Genomic DNA, 16875 nt, shown 5'->3' with positions numbered 1-16875 from the left:
AATAGGACATGAAGACAGTAAGTTTGGGTGTCTGTTTTTGCAAATTTGCAAAAAGAAATAATATTAATAATATATTTTTAGACAGTAATTTTAAATGTTCAGTCCCAAAAAAGATGAGCTGTCGTTTCATGTGTGTGGTGACAGAAGGAACAAAGAGGGTTAACATTTAGCCTATATTTTACAATAACTGAATTAACTGGATAACACCTGTGCAATATTTTCAGAGATACCTCTTGCACCTTATTTGAAACAACAACAAAATCCTGGGTAATAACCTTGTTTTGTTTTTTTACCCAGTCTATACCAATATACAGATTATTCCAAACAAATACAGAAGCAGGTTTATTAATTATGCTTCTCTGGGTTATTCCCTTATACATTTATTATTACTTTGTATACTCAAAAAAAGGATCTGAATTCCCTATATATAATTCTGGTGTATTATGAGCTGTGCACTACTTCGAGCATACATTGCCTTGTTACTGTTGTTGGAAATATGTTGTAAATTCCATTGTGTAAATGAAGTTAAAAAAAAACAAAACAAAAACAAAAAGACCCTCCATCTATTTTGAGGAAACCTTCAGATATTTTCAGTATGTCCAATTGCAAAAGTATTATTCATAATTAACGATTTCCTTTTACTTGAGAAAGAGAAAAATCCTCATTCATACAAGCTAAGCTGTTATAAATCCACTTGTTAATAAAACATCTTTATTTGATAAAAAAAAGTTAGTTTGAAATGAATAAATGAGCCATAAGCATTTCCACAGCTTATTTTTTATTTGCTTGTTTCTTTGCATTCATCATATATATACAGTATATATAAATTATGTTAGTGGTATTAGATTTCAACCCCCTTTTTTTTAGTTGAGGTTTGGTGTAAACATGTCACTGATATTTGAGTGATGTTAGGATGAGAAACTAAAACTTCATCTACAACAAACAGAACTGTACTGAGTAATGAAATAAGCAGGAGAGGAATAAACACCAGAAAGAGATTAAGAAAGCAAAAAGTAAAAAACAGAATATATACAGTATATACAGAAGAGCAAAAGTTCAACAATACAGGCTTTGTTCAAGTGCTGCATTATTTTAAATGCAGTTTTCCATTCTGATGAGTGCATGAACAGCTTATACTTACTGCTGACGAGTTGAATGCATTATTTAGCTGCAATAACTTGACTGGTTTTGTGACAAAGGCAAATCATTTAAGAACATTTAACAGCACATTTGGTTCACGTTATATTGAAGTCCAAGTCCTCACTGATTCAGAGGTACCATTTTATCTAGACATGTTTATTTTCATAAATAAAGAAGGCATGTGCAATGGTATCTTCTTACAACATTAAATCTCCCCAACTCCCCAACTCTAGCCCTCCACAAAAACCTTCAGAATAGTTTTACAAATTCAATTTCACCAGAATTTGACTGTAATTCCAAGGAGATGTAAAACATATATTACAATGCAATTCATGAACATGTACGACAGCAAAACACACACTGAAAATAAATCGCTACAACTAAGTGTGTTCACGATGGAGTTGATCAATCCTGTCATGACATTTGCAAGCAAGAAAAACAACAACTGATTCTTGCTGACAGCTTGAATGAGGCACATTCTGTCCATCTCATCTCTCTTTTTGTCAGAGACTGAATCTGATGATTGCTTTTTATACAGATCCCACGATGACGGCAGCAAGTGACAGCCTGATGTTCTTTTGGAAAACAGTAAAACCACATCAGCTGTAGCAAGGCAGAACATAAAAAACAGGGACTGGGCAACACTCCACAGGCAGAAAGGTAAATTAGCAAAGCGCCGAGAGACTGGCTCCACAAAGGTCTGACATATGTACAAAGCAGCGTAAAGCCCAAGACTTCCCAACATGATGTTGAAAAGTGCTTTGAGCCACTCTCTAACCTGGGATCTCGGCTGCATCACATAGAGTCCAACCTGTGCTCCTGCCATGTAGATGGCTACATAGCCCAGTACAGAGAATATGCCCTCCTTATTAGCATGCAGGAAGTCCTTCTCTCTGTCATTGTTGTGGATAAGGAAATCCTTGAGCCCTGTCGTCTCCAGAGCGAACTGATAAAGTCCTCCGATCAGAAGGGCGAAGACCCAGGACTGGCTGACTGGTAAAATGACTAAAAGCACTGAAGCCACAACTTTCACGATGGCTAGTGTGAAGAAGAAGTTCCAGTGGACGCCATATTCTGTCACATGCTCATGGTAGCTGGTCATTTTGACGCTCACTAGCCGTGCCATACCAAGAACAACCAGGGGCCAGACAGACAGGAGCTGCTTAGAGAGATGATTCATCTTGGATCCAGAGATGTTCTTCCTCCGTGCCTCTGGACAGACGAGGGCATTTGCAAAGACATATGCTCCGACACCAAAGTCCATAACACCTGTCCCATAGGTTTCTGTCTTAGCGTATCGCCTTGGGAAGACACTGAAGTCTACGGCGAGAATGCTGATAGCTGTTTTCACATTCACAAACACTCTAAAGATGGTCACAAAGGGAACCTGGTTGAACTGAACGTGACTCTGAAGGAAGGTGCTGACAGTGGACTGCCGGTGCCGAGCAGGATGACTGTTGGTACGGTAGATATAGAAAATCACACAAGCCGAAACACAGATTAAGCTCAAGATGACCTGGTGAAGAATGTTGCTCAGGATGGTACATGACAGGACGAGGGGGAGGATAAGCACAAGGAAGTCCAGAAGCAGATGAGAAATGAGCGGATGTGGCAGAGGAAGACTCCCTTTGGCCTGATGGTAGAGGATCAAAATGAGTCCTCTGCTGATGAGGCACAGCGGGCTGAGAAATGAGCCCAGTGCCACCTCCTCCAGACTGGTGCCATTGAGATTACTGACAAACGCTTCCTTCTGGTCCCTCTGAGACATGGCCTGCAAACATTACAAATCATTATTCACTGCATAAATTACACTGGAAACCTGAAAAATGTAAGGACACTATGGCAACACCCATGGTGATTTTTTAAAGGGATATGGGTACACTTTCAGATACAGGAATATAAAAGCTATATAAATTGTTTAAACTCAGGTGTCACCTCTTTACATCAACTGTCTAAATCTCGATGTGTTTATCATAAACTTATCATAAGTGGAAGCAGTCGTTGTTTGTAATCAATGGCCTACCCGCACAAAAGCATTGAAAGAACAATGTAAACAGTGACTTTGCCGGACGGATTTTCACTTTTCCTGATAGTAGACTGTATCACTATAACACTCAGCACGAGCAAAGTCCATTGACTTCTCTAATCTACACTGCGACGTTAAATGACGTTACGAAGGCCGTTGTTAGCAGTACTCACCACGGAGTAGTCTGTTGGGTGAGGGGAATGCAGGTTCACACAAATACCTGTTTTACAGCATTGCTTGTTACAGCTGCATGAAACACCGGCCCTAACCTGCCATGATGCCTTCAGTAACGTGAGATAGCTGCGTCGCTTACATCCGCGTTTGGTCACATGTCGCATTCAAGACTGCTCGGATTACTGGCAACTTCCGACTAAGCGGGACTTCAGTTTTGTTTTTTTTTCTTGTTCAAAATATTGTGAATAAATATTATTTGTATAACATTAGTATGCCTATTATTTTCCAGATCACGAATATAAATATTCTGGATCAATTTCTATTTCTGACAACTGATCAATGTAGGATGACAATCAATGTGCGGACTTGGGGACACAAAAGGAAAACTTTGACATTGGAAAAGCAGCAAATAGGCAGCAATAAGAAAAAGAAACTGAGGATTATGATACTTTGTGATGTCCTCTGTCATACTGGAGTATTGGTATCTTAAGGCATTTTAATACTGAGCAGTTATACCACAGCAATGCTACAGTGAATTTTGTTAATACAGAATTATGATACTCTGTAATGTCCTCCATCATATTGGAGTATAGGTTTCTTAAGGTTTTTTTTTTTTTAATACTGAGCACGTGGAAGCAAATAGGCAGAAATAGCAATATATGATTTACAATTTCATGTTACTGTACCATGTTCAGAGGTCAATAAGAAAAAAAATGCTACAGTAAAAATGAGTGAAACTCAGGATTATGATACTCTGTGATGTCCACTGTCATACTGGATTATTGTTTTCTTGAGACTTTTTTAATACTGAGCAGGTATACCACAGCAAATAGGTAGAAATAGCAATAAGACTGAAAATCAGTTTACCATGAGTAAGGGCAATAAGGAAAAAAATCCTACAGTTAAAAATGATCAAAATTCGGGATTGTAAATCAATTAAAGAACATTTTATTCTAGATTTAAAAAAAAGTCAAAGCTGTCGTTAATGGAATGTATTTTTCCCCTTATTTGTTATGTTTGTTGAAAATGACTGAACACCATCCTCAGCAGGAGTTGTGGCACTTTTATGGTGGACCAGAAAAATTCTAAAAAGAAGCTGTGAATAAGAAGACAAGTTAAGTGTCGTACTTTAAGTCAAGTTAAGCGGCAATTCAAGCGTGAAGGTTTTGAAGAGTCATTTTAGGGCAAACCTTAACCGTGTGGTCCTTGTGGTAGACCAGGGCAGTGAGTCATCAGGAAGAGGGCGGGAACAGGAATATTTGCGTGGTTTGGGAGTTTGGGAGGCGATATTTTTCCTAGGATGGCGAAGTCATAACCCGCTCTACTCTACCTCTGATTGGCTTACCTTGATATTCGTACCCTAACCCTAACCAATTACACTCCTCATGCCTAATTTAACCAACCCAACCAACGAGGACAACGAGTACTAGCCAATCAGAGGCACAGTAGGGCGGGTCATGATTTCACCATCCTAGGATGGGAGGCAGTCGGGCGAGTAGTAACAGGCAGTGGGGAGGTTGTCCTTGAGGAATTTCAGACAGTAATGGAAAAAGTTGAGGTTAACTGAGAGGTAGAATAATGAAACAACGTCTCCAGTAGAATTTAGGTCTAGTTTTTATATGAGCTTACTTTTAAGACGGACAGACAGAGTTTAACGGTAAAATCAATGAGTTCTGCAACCGACCAACGCAACGGCAGAGCAGGACACAGCCGTGGAGTGGGGACGGTAAGTTAAGTTAGGACACGGGACAGAGGTTTCCCCTTTTGGTTTGTAAAATGTAAACTTCAGTTTTTAAAGTTAAACTTCATCTGGAGTAACCTTATCAATCTGTACCGGTTCTCAGCTCTAATGGGCTGTTTCGTATTTAAACCCTTGTAAAGTATTAAAAAGGCACAACGGTGACCGTTAACAATGTGAGGTTCGTGTAAATGTGCTCCAAGCAGCAAGTATTTCAGTCTGTTTTAACATACGGACACGGTTTACACACACTGCTGTAACACTGTGTGTCTACCAGTGGCTGCAAATAGCTAAATAATATCTGATATAGTTGCCAGTTTGCCAGTAGACAAAATAACATTCACGCAACCGCCAGATTTTTGACTTGAGATTAGTATGACAACATCACGTTACAGACGAGGGCTATTCAAAAAGGTGTCAAATAACTTTAGCAATAACTGTTCTAATGTGTTATTTTATTCTTAAGCCACTCATAGTATGACATACTGCATTAACATATGACTTTCTAGCGTTAATTGTATGTACTAGCTATGCCAATTATATGTATGTATGTATGTAATGTATCGTGTACTCAGGATGTTATTATTGTAGTATAAGGTGTTAAATTAATGACATCAAGGCTATTGACATGTTTTTAAATGGCCTTACAGAATGATGAGATGTAGGCTACCTGGTATTGGATTAAATCTGTCTGCACAAATTTAGTACGTCAGACTGTTGACAGTCCTCAGGCGGACTGCAGGTACTGGCCATGTGATCGTGGCGGGATAAAGTAGACTTCCATTTGTCAGGCTAAAGTGATTGTCATGGATTGAATGGATTACATATGACACATTCAGCAATTAGTGGCTCTGCAAAAATGCAGAGAACACTTAGTTATGTAAGACTATGGGCCTCTGAAACAAACAATGTGTCCATGAATATATCATGCGATGTGAGAACCAATGCTTGTTTACCTGTGTAATCTGATTTGTGATGTTTGACAGCAAAGCCAAGAATAAAAAGTTGAACATTTAATTGCATAAAGATGGAACATTTTTAGGCGTTTTATAGCTCTGGGAAGTTTGACAGCTTCCCAACATTTGGAGATGGTTTTTATGTTTTAAAAATTGTTTGGAGTGCTCTAGATCACAGGAATAACAAATGAAATAGACTTAAAACATATATCTCCTCTTCCTGGCTTTTGTTATTTTCACCATTGTTTCCACCTTGTATTTACTCTGCATCACTTACAAGATGTGGATTAATTTCTTTGCCTCACGTTTTGCCTCATTTACACAGGTGAAAGGATTTGTCCAGAAAGCCCGTTCACCTGATCGGTCCCTCGATGACTCACTGGAGGGAGAACTTCAGGCCTTCCTCATTGATGAAGACCAACTCCACACTTATGATGACCTCACCAAAGTCAACCCAGTGACCCCAACAACAGGTAACAAGTTGGGCTACAACGTCACTGGAGGAGGTGGTGATAATGTCTGATGTTGCTGCTAAGTGACATTTAAATCATGTCACCTGTTATGAGTTTTGTGGAGTTTTGGTTAGCTGATGTTTTCAAATCTAGCGTTGTATATCAGTGAGGGTTTGATTTGTTGCGTAAACTTTGTCTTTATTTATAGTCAAAGTGTTTTCCAGCTCATGTCACCTTGGTTTGCAGCATTTTCTGCGTATTGTTTACCCACATTAAGATAAAATCTGTGGGGGTTGATAAACACAGCATTAATGCATTAATGATTGCTGCACTACCACAACGCTGTGGTACACATAATGATAGAGAACAAGTTTCACTCAAGTGACAGAACCAAGGACATGATTTACTCTGCTGAATGCCCCCAACAAACAATAATAACCAGCCTCAGATTCTTTTATTTTATATTTATTTTATCTACAGTGTGTGCAACATTTTGACTTTCCATTGTTGAAACATTTATTGACATAAAAATGCAGTGTCATTAGCATTATGTAAGAAGTGATCAGTGTCATTGGTTCATATTTCTAGGTACTTTTACTTTCAGCCTAAGGGAGAAAATAAAACTTATTAACAGCAGAGGTCAGGGTAACAGCATGGAGGAGCTTTTCCTCCAAAGCTTTCTGACTTTTGTAGAGATCCAGAGGTTTACTGAAAGGTTTTACCAGAACCACTAGGTTGGGTTGTGTGTCCGACAGAATCCATTCAGGTCAGATGAATTTAGTTCTCTTGTTGCCTATGATTGTGTTTGTTATGTTGCTTGGTATGTAGGTTTGGATAATGATTATACTGATGACCCATGATGTGGCATCTCCTCAGAGAGTATAATAACCTAATTTGATAATTTCATTTTTTTAACTTTCCATCAATGTCATTTAATTTTTAATCCAGTTATCTATAAATATCTGCTTCTTCTGTTTTTTCCTGATTATGCCTAATTATATTTTAATGATTTTCTCCGTTAGTGCTGAAATGCCTGCAGGCCAGGTACAGAGTGAAGGTGTTTTACACCAATGCTGGCTGCACTTTGGTGGCTCTCAACCCCTTCCAGCCCATCCCAGACCTGTACTCTCTGGATGTGATGAAGGAGTATCACTGCGCTCCTCAGCCCCAGGTATTTATAATGTCACAATAGTCTCTCACTGTAATTCAGCTGACTTATGTATGTTTCCCTGTAGGATTTTTAATTACATTGAGGGAAGATGTATGGTGGTGCAAGCATTGGTGTGGGTGGGGAGGGGATATTGCATTGCAAGCGTTTTAGCATTTTACAGAAGTCTATTTCCTGGGCCTTCAGGATGAAATTATGCCATAACGCAGACCTTCAAAAAAGTGTGTCATCAAATCAGTAACGATCAATATTTCATCAGTATGTCTGATGTTTACCAACCTTACAGTGTAACAAAGTGCAGAACACATCAACCATGCTGTTTTCTGCTCAGTTTAACTACTTCAAACATGAATCCTCCGGTTCCTTGTCTATCCTGTCTTGTCTATCGTCAAATAGTCAAACTCAGAGTAATGCACCTCTACCTGCAGCCAGGAATGACCAGCACATTAATATATCTGTATATTTGTCAACAGGAGTCCAAACCACATATCTTCATTGTGGCAGAAGAAGCCTACAGGAACGTGCAGGGTCAGGTGGAGCCGGTCAACCAGTCCTTGGTGGTCAGTGGTGAGAGCGGTGCAGGAAAGGTAAGGCATAGTGCTAACATGAGTATAGAATGAACATAACAAACTTTATCAATCATGGTTTGCTAATGTCAGTTTAGTAGCTTTTTTTACTTACAGTGCCACAGATTCAACTCATGGGATATTTGCCAGTTTACAGTAGATGGACTAAGCTGATTACACTTCTGTAAGCTCGCTTGTTTAAGAATTTAAGTCTTTGCGTGATTCATGCCTTGAAAGTTATTACTGTACATTGTATTTATTAGCAAAACAGTGTTCATCATTCTTATTATTGTTCTTTTCTCAGTGCACCCTCCACTCTAAAATGTGTTTTGCTATTTGAGTTTGACGCCAGGAGGCTGTTTTCACATTCATTTGCTGAAGGAGAAAAGTTTCTCTGCACTCAATTAAATCTGATTTTAACATGTGTACTTAGGAGCATGATTTGTGACATCACTAGTTTGGAAGCCAGTCATGGTCCAGTATATAGCTTGCACAAGTGTGATGTAGAAAGTTGAATACACTGAGAATAGACTTTACAGTGAAGTAGGAGACATCTTTTGTCCAGCAGTTAAAGATTTGAAATGAGAAATATCAGCATATTCATAGATTCTGGATTTTTCTATTGATTGATTTCATTTTAAGAATATCTAACTAGGTAATTCAACCTTTTGTGGAAAAATCAGACACAAACTATTATTTAAAGCAGAATATTGTAAGTATTATATTGTATGTCTTCAAACATGTCTGAGAGAGTCTTTAAGGGCAGTTTTGATGTTTGTATCTGTTGGCACTTCACTGACTGATGTAATAACAAAGACATTCAATGTCAAGCCAGTTAATCTGCTGCTCTGAATGCACTAAACTCCTCTAACCTACAGGAGGTGATTTGTCTTTTTACATTTTTAGCAGCAACAGTGATTAAAAAACAGAGGATGTTGACAGAATAAAAAAATCTGTAAAATGAGCTTTAGGACGGGTGGAAAGGATCTTTAGTTGACTAATGATTAGTTTTGTCAGGTTGAGGTCTACTCCTCAGTTGTGTATGAAGGATTTGTTTCTTTACAGACATGGACATCTCGTTGCCTGATGAAATACTACGCCACTGTGGCGGCCTCCTCCTCGGTGGTGAAGAGTCAGGACACAGTGGAGAGGATAGAGAGGAGAGTGCTGGACTCCAACCCCATCATGGAAGCTTTCGGTAAGAGGACTGATACCTGGTGTCTTTTAAAAAAATACCTTTTACAGACAGTCACTGAGTCAACTTTCAACCCTCCATGTAGGAAATGCCTGCACGCTGCGCAACAACAACAGCAGTCGCTTTGGAAAGTACATCCAGCTCCAGTTAGACAGGTACTTACAAGTGATTCACCCCCTTCGTCATTACATGAGACAGCATCAGCTCACTTTCCCAAAGGGAACTGTATGATATGTCGGTCAGTTTAATCTGTTCAACGTGTTATTTTGACATGAAGGTGTCAGATGTTGGTGGGGGCGTCTGTGCAAACGTATCTACTGGAGAAGACCAGGGTGGCCTGCCAACCAGCTAATGAAAGGAACTTTCACATCTTTTACCAGGTGAGTTAACAGACCCCGTCCAGTGAAAAGCATTTATCTTCAAATGTGGTGATTTTGAATAATTTTTTAGATAAACTGAAGGACCGAGTGCACCTTCATAGGATTAACAAATCTCTCACTTCTTAAACTAAAGAAATCATTTGAAAAAAATATTGAATTATATGAAAAATGCATTTCCATAAAGCTGAAACCTGCTATTTTTCTTAGTTCATGAAAAGCACCCACAAATGATGTTTATGTGGTATTTCATTTTCTTATTAACATTCATACAGAGCTGAGTGTGTATTGTTTTTCAGATGATGAAAGGGGCCACAGATGAGCAGAGAAAGGAGTGGATGATGCCACATGGTCAACTTTTTGTTTGGCTGCCAAATGCTGAAAAAACTGTTGAGGGTTAGTTTTTATTTTTCATGTGTGTTTTGTACTTTTTATCATTTCTTTTCTATAGATTTTATTTATTCTTTGACAGTGATTCTCACAAGTAACTGCTGGTCATTGAATGTTTTACAGAGGATTGTTTCAATGAAACTGTTGAGGCGATGGTTCATCTGGGCATTAATGCAGAAAGGCAGAGACAAATATTTAGGGTAAGGTGTTAATCATCAACTTTTAATCTAGTTTTATGTCATTCTTTCTTTCTAAGAATAGCATTTAATTTCCTCTGTTTGCTGTGATGTATTACAGATATTAGCAGGGATTCTGCAGCTGGGGAATGTGAATTTCTGCTCTTCAGCGGACGAATCACAAATGTGTAACCTAGAGGAACAGTCCAAAGGTATTTGATATGATTTAGTTTCAGAGGTTTAAACAACTCTTATCAATCACATCCTGTTACTGAGTCCTTTCCACAATCAGAAACGTCAGGCTGCCATTAATGATCAAGGGATTTCAAGATGTCATTCAGATTGTACTTCTGTGTGTCAAGCTGCTGAATAAATTCCATGACATCACCCCGCTCCTTTAGACTCCATGCAGAGGGCTGCTGAGCTGCTGCGCGTCCCTGCTGAGGAGCTTCAGACGTGTTTAACAGTGAGGACACTGAAGGCGGGGAAGCAAAGTGTGCTCAAGCCCTGTTCCCAGGCCGAGTGCAGCATGAGGAGAGACTGCCTGGCCAAGACCATCTATGCCCAGTAAGACGAGGATTTGATCAACAAATAACACGGCGACTTGTCAGACTGGGATAATATTGTGTGAAAAAGTGCCGGTCGTACTGGAGCTTGTTTTTGTTCTGTGTACAAAGACTCTGTTGTCATCAAACACTCAAATGTGAAACCATCATGCCTTTTTGCTTACAGTACACAGCGAGGGAGATATGTCTGTTTATCTCTGTTGATTTCTTATAAGTTCTCCATCTTTTGGAGTAAATGTGTTCTTTTTTTCCCAACAGATTATTTGAGTGGCTGGTTACATTCATCAACAACAGCATATGTGCTGACAAATCCACTTGGTGCAACTTCATAGGTACAAGCATTCTTTTCTTTCACCACAATGAACACCTGTAGAGCTGCAACGACTCATTGATTCACTGATGAGTCGATCTACAGAAAATCAATTATCATTTCAATCATTCTTCCAGCAAAAATCCCAAACAGTCTCTGGTTTTTAGCTTTTTCATCGACATATATAACAATTGGATATCTTCTTCTGGTTCTGGACTGTTGGACCTGACAAAACAAGCAAACAAGGCATCACTGTGGGCTCTAAGAAATTGGGAAAATATTGAAATTCTTTTTTAAATATTTCATAGACCAATCGAGAAAATAATCAGATATATTGATAATGAAATGTGTTCGTTGCAGGCCTTCATATCTGTGAGTAGCTTCTTTTTATAAGCTCACATACAAATACTCTCATCTCTGTGATATCCAGGAGTTCTAGATGTTTACGGGTTCGAGTGTTTCCGGATTAATAACCTGGAGCAGCTGTGCATCAACTACGCCAACGAGAAACTCCAGCAGCACTTTGTGGCCCATTATCTGAGAGCTCAGCAGGTAACGTCTCTTGGTTTTCCGTTTCCATGCAGAGATCTCAGCAGAGCTGTACCATTCCCTGGTGGTAATCTGCTTATTGTGTCGATATCCAGACACACAAGAGGCCTCTTTCTTAAGTGTTTATGAAATCTCTGTTGATGGAAAACCGAACAGCTTATCTTGCCTCCCTATGGTGTTAAAAATGGACTTTGTACTTGAATATATGTTGATATGTGCCTCTCCCAGGAGGAATATGTGTCAGAGGGATTGGAGTGGTCCTTCGTCAAATACCAAGACAACCAGAGCTGTCTGGACCTCATAGAGGGCAGCCCTATCAGTGTGTTTTCTCTTCTTAATGAGGTGTGCATTTCATTCTCTTGTTTAATACATACATTGATTCATTCATTATTTAATATGTTTTTATACACTAACTGGATATTCAACTTTTCACCTACCTGTCCTTTAGGAGAGTCGTCTTAATCGAACCTCAGACGCCAAGACGTTTAGGATTCGTTTGGAGAAGGAGCTCTGTGATAATGCCAACATCAGCTGGGATAAGTTCAGCAAGGAGCCACACTTTACCGTGGCCCATTACGCCGGCAAAGTCAACTACCAAATACAGGGCATGGTGGAGAAAAACAAGGTGCATAAGAAAAGCTTTTAAACTGTGTTCAGAACAGTTGACCACAGATTCATCCTCTCATCCTCTACTGGATTTTGTGTTACAGGACCCAGTGCCACCAGAGCTCATCAACCTGCTTCAGAAGGCTGAAAACCCCCTGCTTCAGCAGATCTTCGCTGACAAGGAAACTGAGAGCCCAAGTAGCAAGGGGCTCAGTAAAGTCACTGTGGTCTCCAAGTTCAAGGTGGGTGCCTTTGGAACCAGGGTTACAGTAGCTTGTTGGGGCATGTAGAGTCCCTCCTGGGAGGATTTAATCATGGCATTGATGATGTTGATGTCCAACTGTAGAACTCTCTGGAGAGCCTGATGAGGATCCTCCACACCACAACTCCTCACTACACTCGCTGCATCAAACCAAACCCAGACTGCAAGCCGCTGACCTTCAAAAAGGAGGAGGTAGATGTTCTATGTTTTTAATCTGGTGGAGTTATTAGAAGAGCAATGCTTTCTATGTCCACAAAAGGGAAAAATTTTACATGTAATGTGGATATTTCTTGTCTGCTGTCAGGTGATCATGCAGCTGGAGGCCTGTGGGATTGTGGAGACCATACATATTAGTGCTGCTGGCTTTCCAATAAGGTGAAATGTTTTCCCTTTGCTTAACTCTTCATTTATTGCTGTGTCCCTCTTGGATTTTATATAACTTGTCATTTCTGGTTCGCAGAATTCCTTTAAAAAGCTTCATTCAGCGTTATGGACTGATTTCAAAATATTCAAAGTTCAGCTCAGGAACTCCTAATGTTGGTAAGTACAATTTATTGCTGGATCCACTGAAGGTCAAATTTTGCATGTTTACTGTGGGCAAACAGTGATTTTATTTCCTCTCTTTAGGTCTGCTGGTTTATTCTCCTTTTACTTCACTAGTCCTCTTAGTAAATCTGATCCTCAGTTCTCTGCTCTCCTTGGGACTTTTCAATGTGGTGTATAAAAAAAAAAAACCAGGACTTTCTAACAAAAATTGCAACTTCTAATGAACTTTCCAGGTAAATGCGTGCATGTCTGACTGTCAGAGCCTGCTTTGCTCTTGTTTCATGTTTCTACTCGTTTTTGATTAATGTATGCTTGAACTAATATTTGCCTTGACCCACTCTTCTGTTGCTTTTTGAGTTCAAGGAACCTGCTCACTAATCCTGAGTGCTGTCAAATATTTTGTCATAACTCTTCACATCTCCTCTGTCTTCATATGCACTTGCATGTTATCAGTGTTTTAAAGATGCGATGAATTCACAGTAATCATATCAGTGTGTGTGGAAGCTGTGCTGTTGATCCTGATGGATTTCTCTGCGCTCTCACGCTGACAAACTGTCAAACAAATGCTGTGTGGTAAAACTGAATCTCTAGATAGCTGGAATGCTGCTCAACCCTTGCTTGAATTACAACGCTCATACTTAACTCTGTCTATTTCTTGACATTATTTCTGTCACAGATGTGGAGACTGACATCGTTGACATTCTTCAACAAGAGGTGGAGAAGCTCCTCAGGGTGGTGTTACAACACCAAACTTTTGGTCCGTCACACAACCTTGACAGGGAAAAACACAATTCACTGGTGCACTGTGGGAGGACTAAAGTTTTTCTCACTCAGTTGATGGTCAGTCATTTATATACACGCAGGCATTCTCACATAATTGAAAGTGTATGTATGTATAACTTAGTTCAAAAATGTACATCTGGTAGTATTGTACTTAGTGGGACTGTAAATGTTCAGTTACTTATCAGAGCTCTGGTCTTTTTCGGGAGTACTGACCTGCCTGGCTCTGTCCCACAGCTAGATTTGCTGGAAGATCAGAGGAAGAAGATCCTCTCCCGGTGTGCCTTTTCCATTCAGTGCTGCTGGCTGCGACACCAGCGGCGCAGACGCCGTGCCCGGCAGCAGTCTGCCACTCTGATCCAAGCAGGTAAACTCTTAATGCCCCGGTGAGTGTGATCAGTACAGCTCAGCGACCTCGCCCCCACGGTGTGAGTCTGCCGGTATTGACCTGACTGTCTGGCCAACGGGAACCAGCTGGCTGAGTCTGTACACACTGTTTGTAGGGTGACACTGTTTATCCCTTCTGAAGCAACAGAAGCTGTCACACGTATTTGCAGCTCATCTGATTAACTGTTAATGACAGATGTTCTCTTGAAACTTCCCTCTGAATGGGACTATGTTAACATTTCTCTCCACATTGCTTCAAACTGTGCAAACCTGCAGAATGCTTGCTTGGTTTGATGTTGAATATGTGTTATGTTGCCTGCAGTGGTGCGGTCTTGGCTTGTCAGGAGGCAGGTCCAGAGATGGAACAGAGCAGCGGCAGTCATCCAAGGCACCTGGAGGAAGTGGACGGTGAGATTTGGAGACATTTCATAGGGAGTTGTGAGTAACACGTAATAATATAAATGATATGTAAATGACTGTTTTGTTCTCGTGGCAGGCACTCTTGAAATCCTTGGCGGAGGCAGAACTGGATGATGCAAAGGACCTCGTGGAGGAGGACATGCCAGAGCTGAACCCTGTTGTCAGGGAACGGGGCTCGGTGCAGCTTTCCACCATCCAGGAGCCTGTCACAGTGCGAGGGTGGCCCATGGGGTTGGCTCTGGCCTCGGCCCCGTCCATCACCGTGTCTCTGACGGCCACTGGTTTCCAGAAGATGATGTCTGTAATGGCCTCTCTGAATTTGCCCTCCAGGAGAGGGGAGTACAAGGTGGAGACCAACCAGTACACGCAGGGGCTTGCCTCCATACGGGCTCAACCCAGGGTAAGAACACATCCAAACCAGCTCTGTTAAATCTCCTAAATTATTTTGTCAGTTGCTTGTTTTTTTAGGATTGTTCTCATGAGATTTTTTTTCCCTCTTTTCTACTCAGGGGTCTGTAAAGCTGCACTATCAGCGATCTCCACTTCTCTATGCTGACAGGCAACCAGAGAAGAAGACTGAGGTGACAGGGTTCAACGAGATCCTGTTAGAGAAAACTTTGTAAGAGTTCCCTCTTCGGATAACACTAAAGCCTGGTTTCATGGACACAGATAAAGGATAATTTGACACAGTTGCTTTAGCAGTGAAGCAGCTGCCATCTGTAATCTGACACAGATGGAACAGTTCAAAGTGATCATTTACATCTCTAACTGACTTTAAAGGTGCCAAAGTTTGTCTTGCGCTGTGTCAGACAAGGATGCGAAAGCCTGCACCCTTGCATAATCGTGTCAGGAGGTAAGATAACACAGTGTACTGTGAACTTGACCTTATTTAGGCCTCAGAGACTCCAAAATCATCTCAAATTTAAAATCTCAGTCAGTAGACTGTCCACTGCCCTGCTACATATGAGATGGGACAGATAAGATTTTGTCAACCATTTGTAGAACATGTGCCATGTGTCCCACATACAGAAAGCCATGAATGAGATGTGAGTCGTGATCGTGATGTTACTACATGACAAGACAAACAGTAATTTTTAGTCTGTGTCCATATCTGGAGAACTGAAATTCTGGCACAATCTTAGCACCTTTAAAAAGACAGGACTGCAGGTTTTTGTCTCATCGTTGCCTTTTTGGAACATTTGACTGTTGATCAAAGTATTGGGCCTCTGACAAGTGCCTTTCTTAAAATCTACACAAATCACAAATGGGCTGTTAATATATGTATTTATTTAAGTGTGATTATTTATGTTGAAGAACACACTGCTGATTCATATGCAGATGTAAACACAACATCTGACATTTATTTTGTGTGTGGTTTATACTGGGGGGGATAAGTAATTAAGCAAGTATTGCACATGTTAAGCACATTGCACATTAAAACCACACACCTGCTCACAGACAGCCAGAACAAACATCACTGATGTGATACAGGGAAAGGGGGAACCCAGGTTTATTCACATTGCTGCTCTTTATTTGATCAAGGGTCTTTATAACATGCACATCCTCTTTCTATGCTAATCTTTATCAGCTGCAATCCAAAGCATTGTACTGTGTAACATACCAAAGTCTTTTTACACAACACTGTTGTATGTATTAACTGATGTGTTTTTATAGCTATAAAGCTTTATGATGTTCATAATTGAAATATTCAATTATGTTACTATAAGATTTTACTAAAAATGATGCATGTTGGGCAGTACCTCTTATACACTTACCACTGATATTTAGCCTCCTAGCTTCTGATCCAACACATTATCCACAGGGACAGCTTCGTTGACTCCTAGCATATCTTCATTTACTGACTGGATAATTCCTCCTTTTTACCAGCTGTAATGTCATGTAAATGTTTGTCAGGGACACTATGACAGTATATCATCTGGAATCTGTATACTTTAACCAGCTGTTTGGTCTGTGGTACCATTAGGGATCAATGTACAAGAACTTGAAATATGTTAATATTTAAATGACTGTTCTGTTGAAATAAATGTCCGTTTATAAAAGCTTTTTGTTTAAATTTTCCTCGCAACTCAA

At 40.1% G+C, this 16875-nt stretch overlaps 2 protein-coding genes across 2 annotated transcripts; one reads left to right on the top strand and one right to left on the bottom strand.

The window, feature by feature from the left end:
- Positions 1 to 751: 751 nt before the first annotated feature.
- pigw (phosphatidylinositol glycan anchor biosynthesis, class W) lies at positions 752 to 3961 on the bottom strand. Its single transcript, XM_067607526.1, has 2 exons — positions 3340 to 3961; positions 752 to 2911 (listed from the first exon to the last, which is right to left on the bottom strand). The coding sequence occupies exons 1-2, from the start codon at positions 3502 to 3504 to the stop codon at positions 1415 to 1417; spliced, it is 1662 nt and encodes a 553-aa protein (XP_067463627.1). The 5' UTR covers positions 3505 to 3961; the 3' UTR covers positions 752 to 1414.
- An 844-nt stretch (positions 3962 to 4805) lies between these two features.
- On the top strand, positions 4806 to 16858 carry LOC137195281 (unconventional myosin-XIX). The gene is made up of 24 exons (XM_067607518.1): positions 4806 to 5066; positions 6360 to 6507; positions 7509 to 7657; positions 8128 to 8241; positions 9286 to 9418; positions 9501 to 9570; positions 9693 to 9795; positions 10092 to 10188; positions 10306 to 10382; positions 10480 to 10570; positions 10760 to 10925; positions 11183 to 11256; positions 11665 to 11786; positions 12012 to 12125; positions 12232 to 12408; positions 12494 to 12631; positions 12736 to 12843; positions 12956 to 13026; positions 13112 to 13191; positions 13874 to 14037; positions 14215 to 14344; positions 14687 to 14772; positions 14861 to 15184; positions 15294 to 16858. The coding sequence occupies exons 1-24, from the start codon at positions 5007 to 5009 to the stop codon at positions 15405 to 15407; spliced, it is 2910 nt and encodes a 969-aa protein (XP_067463619.1). The 5' UTR covers positions 4806 to 5006; the 3' UTR covers positions 15408 to 16858.
- Positions 16859 to 16875: the final 17 nt, after the last annotated feature.

This window comes from Thunnus thynnus, chromosome 13 (assembly GCF_963924715.1).
Source record: "Thunnus thynnus chromosome 13, fThuThy2.1, whole genome shotgun sequence".
Classification (NCBI taxonomy): Eukaryota; Metazoa; Chordata; class Actinopteri; order Scombriformes; family Scombridae; genus Thunnus; species Thunnus thynnus.
This window is presented reverse-complemented; position numbering and strand designations above follow the sequence as displayed.